The sequence below is a fragment of the Oreochromis niloticus genome, linkage group LG18 (assembly GCF_001858045.2).
Source record: "Oreochromis niloticus isolate F11D_XX linkage group LG18, O_niloticus_UMD_NMBU, whole genome shotgun sequence".
Taxonomy (NCBI): Eukaryota; Metazoa; Chordata; class Actinopteri; order Cichliformes; family Cichlidae; genus Oreochromis; species Oreochromis niloticus.
In genome coordinates, this window is record NC_031982.2 from 17,552,885 (window position 1) to 17,561,943 (window position 9,059).

A 9,059-nucleotide genomic window follows, 5' to 3' on the forward strand; every position below is an offset into this window, starting at 1 on the left:
TAGCTCCTGTGTTAACACCAGCAGTAATAAAATGCTCCCTTAATCTGTTTTGTTTTTTGTTTTGTTTTTTTCAGTTCAAACAAGAACCAGCACTGGCCAGAGCATCCTGTCCTGAGCCACCACTCCTCTTTGAGTAGCTACCCCTCTGCAAGACAAGCTCTGCAGCACTCCGTGTCACTGGACTATGGCCACCACTCTCCTCCCCTTAACCACCCTCTCATCCACCCTGCCCCGAATGCTCACAGCTCTCCTCGAAGCAACCAGCGAAGCCGTATGGCTAACTATGCTCTCAACCGTAGTCCTGCTCAAAGCTTTGAGGAACAGGATGACTCATGTCTCGGCTATGGCACAGACTGTCCAAACCTGGACAGGGATCTTTTACCTTCAATGGATGGGCAGAATCAGTTAGCACAAATGCAGCCGCCCCTTCTGCCTGAAAAGAAGAGGGCGTCAGATGGGGAACATTCGCTGGGAACAGCCTCTCCCGCCCTCAGTGGATTCTCAAGTCCCCACAGTGGTAGCTCCCTGAGTATTCCTTTCCCTAACATCTTGCCTGACTTGTCAGCTCAGACGCCAGGCACAGCCTCACCTCTGCCAGGTAAGCTATGGTCTGCTAAAGAAACTAAAAGCCTCGTGGGTGTCATACGGCTTGTTGAGTGATTTATGTCGTTTTCTTTGTCTGTGTGTTTTCCAGATGTGCTAGCCAACAAGCAGGTTACTGTAAAATTTGTGCAGGACACATCAAAATTCTGGTACAAGCCAGACATCTCAAGGGATCAAGGTAGGTGCCAAATGTAAACACTTTTTTTGTTAAGAAAATTCTCGAGCTACTTTCATTGTTTCTCTCTCTTCAGCTATTTCAGTCTTGAAAGACAAGGAGCCGGGCTGCTTTATTGTGCGGGACAGCCACTCCTTCAGGGGGGCCTACGGTCTGGCTATGAAGGTGGCTACACCCCCTCCCTCAGTTCTTCAGCAGAACAAAAAAGGTATAGTACATGTGGGTGATTAAAAGACCACATGACCAATTCAACATTTGGGATAGACATATTTGCTGGCTTTTTGTCTGTGTGTTAAATATTGTGTTAAAATCTGTGTGAATAACTTTGCATAAGACACTGGAAGTGGGTGGAAGGGATTCTACCACAGAAATCACAACAAGCAAAGCAGTTCAACACTTAATTTTATTAAATTAAATTCAGTTCTGTTCAGTTGGAATATGCAATATAGTTTAATTGGATCATTTGGGTCAGTTTTTTTGTATTTGTATTGTACATATTCACAACATACATAAATATTTTAGGGAAATAAACAGACATCACGGTATTACAGAATTTTATTCATAGTTAATATACCAGAGATTGGTCCAGTGGTATGGACAGTCCTGGGAATGGTGCATAGCATAAGCACAGACAAAGCCATCTTCAGTTACAGCCCACTGTGCGCACCATCACAGTGGAACCTAAGAGTCCCTCTTTCCCTCTGCTTGTGAGTGAACTCCTGTCTTTCTGTGTTTCTCTCCTGGGCATCATCATCACGATGCCAAAGGGACCCCTATTGCCTGATACTCTTAGATGTACAGCTAACGTTTCGCTCGTTAACAAAAGATGTGCTGGGTCTGTAAGCCTGCTATAATCGCAGTGTCTTCTTGTGCAAGTGCACTTTCCCACATACTGTAACTCTCTTTCTGAGAAGTCTGTCAGTCCCACAACTGAGGTCAAAACAAGATTTTTGTTTGGTCATCGACTTCCTGGTTTGTTGGTTTAGCATATTTAGAAAATAGGCTAAAGGTTTTTTTTTTTTCTTTGTTTGTTTCTTTGTTTTTTTGGTAACAAACACGCAGTCTCTAGAGGACTCTGGTCAAACATTCTCTGGATTGTTTCCACATGTAAGGAAATACTGACCGAGTTACAATACAGACCCAATTTTCTTATTTGGAAAAGGAAAAGAAAGAACACTAAACCCCACACAGTGTGTCAGGAAAAAGTCTGCTTATTCTGAGGGGCACAAAGGATGCCCTTATGCCCTGTCTGCAGTCCTTTCATGTGCCCCTCTCCCCGATTCACACCTGCCCTTTTGTTTGATTTCACCCTTCTTCAATCCAACAGCACCTGTGGTGACATCATGACACAGACCATCTCCAGACTTTGAGCTTTGGGTATTGTGACTGCTTATAAGTGTGAAACCCAACCCACTTTGTGGAGCAGGCTTTTCTCCAAGCTTTTGTATCAAGACATTCCTCACATACGCTCATCCAACCCCTTCAGAAGAGCTTCTGTTGAATCATAATCCACCTAATCTCTCTAGAGAATGAATGTAGCAATTTAATGTGTTTGACGCAACACTTAAAGGCAGGGAAATTATGTGTGGTACTGAGATAACTGCTATGAGATGTTATGCAAGTCAGAGTAAGTGTAGAGCAGAGGTTAATTTGTTGGTTTGCATGCCACATAGAGCCCAATTTGATGTGAAGTGGGTCGGAAAAACCTTTCACTATAACTCGTATGTGTATGTTCTTTTTTTTCTTTTGTGTAAAGACGTTTCTGGAAAATGTTTGCATTTCTTGAACTGTCCCTTTACAAAAATGATGATGAACAGCCCAAGTTTAAATTTAAGCGCAGTTTTAACAATATGTTTCATTAGCTATGAGTTACAAATGAAAGATCACAACAGATTTCTATCATCTTTGACTATTTTGGAACTAGTAATTTACTTCTCTAATGCAAACAACGAGGAATAGCAGTGCACACGAGTGTTTTTTATTCCGAAAGAAAGAAAAAGGAATAATTAATGACTTCCCTGCAGTTTTCAAACTTGCAAAAGGCCAGACAGGAGCCTTTGGCAGGCTCCAGGGGTGCCAAGTTTGACACCCCCAATTCTAGATTTTCAAATACAAGAAAGTTTGCTAAAAAGAAAGTATACTATTATAATTAGTTACTTATTTCTGTATTTTTTTTCTAACAGGAGGAGATTTGTCAAATGAATTAGTGCGCCACTTTCTGATTGAGTGCACACAGAAAGGAGTGCGGCTGAAGGGTTGCCCCAATGAGCCATATTTTGGTAAGACTTTTACATGGTTAGCACACATCAGTGACACCATCTGGATTTTTGGCTACACTACAGAAATTGCATTGTACCATCACCAGTAGAGGGCAGGAGAATTTCATGAACGCCATATAATGATAGATCATAGACTGCGATAGACTGGAATTTATCCATACAGTGTTTCATGGTTTATGTCTGATTTCTGTGGCATTTTTTGTGCCCCGCTTTCTTCAAATATAGCAACTATTGAATAGATATGATCAAATTAAGTGTTCCACTGATGAGAATTTTATTTTATCGTGCTGATAGAAGTTTGTTTTCTCTGTTGTGTTTATCTCCTTCTTTTTCTTTTTTTCTGACAGTTTGCAAATTAAGCTTTTGCACTTTTGCATAAAATCTTGCATTTTTTTAAATAAACATGTCATTAACCAAAACAGATATATAACTATAATTCTAATTTAATATGCTATTGTTTTACAGGAAGCTTAACTGCATTGGTCTACCAACATTCAATCACTCCTCTGGCCCTGCCCTGTAAACTTATCATACCTGACAAAGGTAGTATTCAAGCTGTGGCTACCAACATCTGCCTCTCTATGTTTAACTGTCTGCCAGCTTAGTGTTTTCATCTGCTGATGTAACTGTTGAGGTTTTTTTGCTGGATAATCTCATTGTTTTCTTGTTCGCAGATCCTCTTGAAGATGTCGTTGAGAACACGTCGCAATCAGTAACAAACTCTGCCGCTGAGCTGCTAAAACAGGGAGCAGGTAATCGGGTTTGTTATATCAGTTGCTATGAAAAGACACTGTCACAAACAGGTGGCGTGACTTTATACGAACGCTGACGCAATCTCTGTGTGCTGTTCTGTTGTAGAAATGAGCCATTTTCCTTGTCCTGTTATTATGCCATGTGTCACTGAATGCACTTGTTTTGCCGTTATTTGCGCTTTGCAAATCCAAGTGTAATTTTGAACTTGTCTGCTGCTGCAGCCTGTAATGTTTGGTTCCTGGGCTCTGTGGAAATGGAGTCACTAACGGGTGTCCAGGCAGTGCAGAAGGCCACCACTATGGTCCTGAACTCTAACGCTCCACCAACCTCCACTGTGGTCCACTTCAAAGTTTCTTCTCAGGGAATCACCCTCACTGACAACCAGAGAAAGTGAGTAAACACAGTTTTTGCACTCTTCATATATGCATAGCTTAGCCATTTCTTACCATAATTTTGCTTCTTTTAGGCTCTTTTTCAGGAGGCATTACAATGTCAATACAGTAATATACTGTGCTCTGGACCCTCAAGATAGAAAGTGAGTATTGTTGATTTAATGTCAAAACCACATGCCCACTTGCTATTTGTGTTTCACTATTTATTATAGAGAAGTATGTCAGTTGCATGTGGTGAATGGGTGATGGGTATGTATTTATTTAATATGGTTTTCATTTTTTGACCACTTGAATCCCTTTTACACTACAAGTCGCATTGATGGCCTTTATTCTCTAAAGTATCTGGGAAAATCCAAAATATGGCAAAAGATTAAATTAAATAACTTCATGCAAATCTAATTGACACTTTTGAATGTAAGTATTTAGGTGGAAAGTACGATTCAGTGTAGCAAAAATGACACTATTATCCCTTTTTACTTCCAATAGGTGGAAAAAAGATGGCTGCCCATCAGCAAGGTAAGTAGATAATTATATTTTTGCACAGAGACAATGAAAGCAGTTCTTTTTAAAGGTGCACTGCCTGTTTCAGGCAGATGACAGTTATGCTACTAACTACACTGCTCCACCTCTACAGAATCTTTGGCTTTGTGGCGAGGAAAACTGGCACTTCGACGGACAACATATGCCACCTGTTTGCTGAGCATGACCCCGAGCAGCCAGCAAGCGCTATTGTCAACTTTGTGTCGAAGGTGATGATTGGTTCACATAAGAGTAAGTAGAGGACAGAGCAGATCACTTGGACAGACGTTTGCAACGTCTGGAACAACGAATGAAAGACTGAGAGGCTGAAGAAAGGACTAAATATAATGTCTCGAGATGGTGATGATCTGAATTTAAACTGAAAAACACGCAAATTTAAAGTGATCACTTGTACGAGGACATTCAGTGACACCTTTAATCGAAAAGTATAAATAACTTTCTTTTTAAAATTTTGTTTCTTTGAGTGTATGAACTGTAAATGAGCTACATAACAAAATCATTATCATTTTCACCTTGTTTACAAATGTAATGTCTTACACAGTTAGTAATACAATCATTATTAACATGTTTTAAGTTCCTCATACTAAAGCTGCTTTTCTTAGTCATTCATAGCATTTTATGGACCAACCAAGAAAACCCTACATTGTTGTATGTTTCTCACATATTTAACCAAAAAAGAAAGGAAAAAAAAAAAAAAAACTTCATGCAAGCATTCATTAAGATTTCTTTAGTTGTATCTGATGTAGAAACACCTCATCTAACCAAGCAGGCAGGATCTCTCTGTGGATTTAAAAACATGCAAAAGCAGTGTTGCAAATGTGTATGATTTGGACTTTGTGCCTACCTTCATCGCATGCATGATTGTTTTATCTATGCAATGTAAATGTTGTTTTTGCTTTTTTTTAACATGTCCTTTTGTAAAATGTGTTGCATGTAAGTGGCTTTTTTGAATGTGTTAAATCAATTTTGTCATAAGATGTATTGGAGTATGACCACTTTTAAAGCTGTCAACATTTTAATGAAAGTGTGAGCGTGCGTGTGAGTGCGTGTAAGAGTGTTTGAATGAGAAAAATTGTAGAAAGATATTTTAATGAAACCATAATATATATATATATATATACATATATATTCTGCTTTGACAGTAACTGATTAAAAACACATCAGTACTTTGCGTAGATGGTACAAAAGACTAATAACGTAGGGTTACCTTGTAACCTCGGTTCTCTGAGTAAAGAGTCGATCGTCCCAATTCTAGGGCTGCTTGGAGATCGAATTAACAGTGATTTCACGACAGCACAGGTGCTGTATAAGCGAGCCAGAGTGTCTGTCCACACGCCCTGAATAGCATTGGGATTATCCTTGTACATATCAAATATGTAACAAATTGAAGATGGAGAACAACACTGCAATCTTTCAGTGTCAAAAATAAAGCAGTGTACACATACCCTTTTTTTTTTTTTTTTTTTTAATATATAAACATTTATACTAAATGTGTAAAAACACACATCCACAGACAGGCTGCTATGTTAAAAGAACAAATGCTGTTATTAAAAAGAAAACAAAGAAGAAAGAAAGAGGTCAGTGTTGGAATTTGCACAAATGGGTTTAGTGTTTAGCACACTCAACTAGTCATCTGTCAATGATACACATTTGCTCCTGGAAAAATCTGTTTGTACTCCAGCTGATTGTTCACATTGTATAAACGACGATGACCATAGAAATGGATTTGTGTTGGGTGACCATTTTATCCAGAGAGGGATCGACAACCACACTAACAGCTGGTGTTATTCTTGCATCAAGTGCACGCTTATCATTTTCCATGACCTATTATGTGTACCTCATACTTATCTCATTCAATACTGTGCCTCAGTGTAAAACATGCTACATGTGAACGGTTTATTTGTATATGGGCATTTCCATGTTTATGTTGAGTTTGTAAATAATAAACATAATGAAACATTTATTTAATCTTGATCCACTAGATTCAGCAACTAGTGGGAGTATTAGCCTTGTACCCAGAGCTGTAAATATCAGGCTGTTTGTTGGTTTTTGCATGAACTGTAGCGGTGGTAGATTGGGTAATTGTTTCCCTTTTATTAGAAAAAGGTTAGCTCTGTCTTGTGTCCTTGTACCTCTGTGCTAAGCTATGCTGTGCAGCTTTATGTAAGTATAGAGACACCAGGATGGTAATATCTACCAGCAAAGGAGCAAATAAATGAAATTTGAATATACCGCTGTTGGTTGGCTTCAATCCAGTAAACAAATACATAAATAAATAGCTTAGGATTATTAGGAGTAACTTTGTAAATTTAATGGTGTTGGTATTGTCACATTTGAAATATATTGAATACATTTGAATATTATGAGTTTGTCGTAACTGCAGGGAGGCTGCAGACGAATGCTGCTAAACCAAAGACTCTAAGCACAATTCCAGCTTTTCAGGTCTTAGCAACATCAGCTGAACTGATAGCTAAGGCATTTTAGCTTTAGGCTTCTATATAAACATTTCACTGTATTTGGTATCTGGCTATTTTCTCAGAAAAGGCTATGGACCCAGTACATTTATTTTATCAGTGGAAATAAATGATATACCATCAGAGATCAGTGTATTAGGTACACTGTGTTGGATCCCCTTAAATTTCAGCGCTGCTTTAATTCTTCTTAACGTGTCCATGCTGACATGATAGCGTCACACATGTACTATGTGACGCTACATTGTGCATTTGATAATGTACATTGTTAAATGCACATCCATGATGTAAATCTCCAGTTTCAGCACATTCCAAACTTGCTCTGTTTGATTGAGGTCTGGTGATTGTAGGCCAGTACATCAGTTTGAGATGAGTTGAGCTTAGTGACATAGTTTGTTATCCTGCTGAAAGCAGCCATCAGATGATGGGTACAGTGTAGTTATAAAGAGACATGGTCAGCAACAATACACATGTTGTCATATTCTGGGGTGGCAGACTGTGTTGCGATGGTTGATGAGTGAACCCAAAAGCAGACGTGTGGAAACCAAAGCTTAACTTAAACCAAGAGTGAGCCGTTTATTTAGGCTGAGTGATACAAAAGAAAAGGCAGGAGGACACTAAGGCAAAACTAACCAGACTACACTGGGAAAACTAAATACTGGAACATGGAACACTGAAACATGAATACCTGAACATGACACATGAAAAAAACAGCAGAATAGTGAACAGATGACCTGACCAAAAATGAATGACAACTCACAAAATACACAAGAGCGTGATGAGGGAAGAGGAAACACACGGGGAACACAGCTGGGGCAAATAAACATAATGACACAGGAGGAAGCAAAACTGAACACACAGGACGTGATACTATCAAAATAAAACAGGAAACACGCAGACTAAGACACACAGACTTGACACTGGAACACGGAAGCAGAAAAGGGGGACGAAAACGCTGACATGACTGAATGCAAAGAACAAGGAGTGAGAGACATGGAGTGATGAGAGGGAGCGAGGGACGTGATACCTCAATGCACATGACAGACAGGGGAGACAGGGAATGAGACACAAGGAGGGGAACAAGTAAACAGAAAAGGGGGACAAGACATAAGGACAAACGACATCTAAATAAAATGCTCAGTTGATACTAAGAAGCCCAAAGTGTGCCAAGGAAACAACCCCTACACCATTACACCACCAGCGCCTGAACCATTGATACAGTTGATTCATGTTTTCATGTAGCTGAATTCTAGTCCCATCATCTGAATGTTAAAGCAGAAATCGAGACTCAGACCAGGCTCCATTTTTCCAATCTTCTGTGGTGAGCCTGTTCAAATTGTAGCCTTTTCTGTTTTTAGCTGAAAGAAGTGGCACCCGGTATGGCCCTATGCTGCTGTAGTCCATCTGCTTAGAGTTGGTGTGAGTTGAGAGATGGTCTTCTGCATACCTTGGTTGTAACGAGTAATTATTATGTGGCTGACCTCCGGCATCAAGATATTTTGGCCTAGAGAACTGCTGCTCACTAGATATGTTGTGTTATTTGCACCGTTTTCTATGATGGTCCACCAGCGCTGATTGTTCAAGAAATTTCTAGTATATTAGTTGTTTCTGAAGCAACCAGCTAGCGTGTCTGGCACCAACAATTATGCCACGTTCAAAGTCACTTAAATCACCTTTTTTCCACTTTCAGATGCTCATTTTGAATTTCAGCAGGTTGTCTTCCCCCAGTCTACATGACTAAATACACTGGACAGTTGAACCTATTAAAGTGGACACACTGTGTATGATTCATGTCAATCTGTGGCCAGCAGAGGACACTAGCGACACAAAACCTTTGTGACTGTGA

The 9,059-nt window shown here is 39.6% G+C and overlaps 1 protein-coding gene across 2 annotated transcripts in view; it reads left to right on the top strand.

Annotated features, from left to right (window-relative positions):
- Positions 1–6,971, top strand: part of LOC100706702 (tensin-3) — a 33,587-nt gene extending 26,616 nt beyond the window's left edge. For both annotated transcript variants that reach the window (XM_003437889.4, XM_019347706.2), the window contains 10 exons: positions 75–598; positions 695–781; positions 855–986; positions 2,962–3,057; positions 3,523–3,600; positions 3,732–3,809; positions 4,032–4,200; positions 4,277–4,345; positions 4,689–4,718; positions 4,837–6,971. In XM_003437889.4, coding sequence (XP_003437937.1) covers positions 75–598; positions 695–781; positions 855–986; positions 2,962–3,057; positions 3,523–3,600; positions 3,732–3,809; positions 4,032–4,200; positions 4,277–4,345; positions 4,689–4,718; positions 4,837–4,981 — 1,408 coding nt within the window. In that variant the 3' untranslated portion in view covers positions 4,982–6,971. The remainder of the gene's footprint in view (positions 1–74; positions 599–694; positions 782–854; positions 987–2,961; positions 3,058–3,522; positions 3,601–3,731; positions 3,810–4,031; positions 4,201–4,276; positions 4,346–4,688; positions 4,719–4,836) is intronic.
- The last annotated feature ends 2,088 nt before the right edge of the window (positions 6,972–9,059 follow it).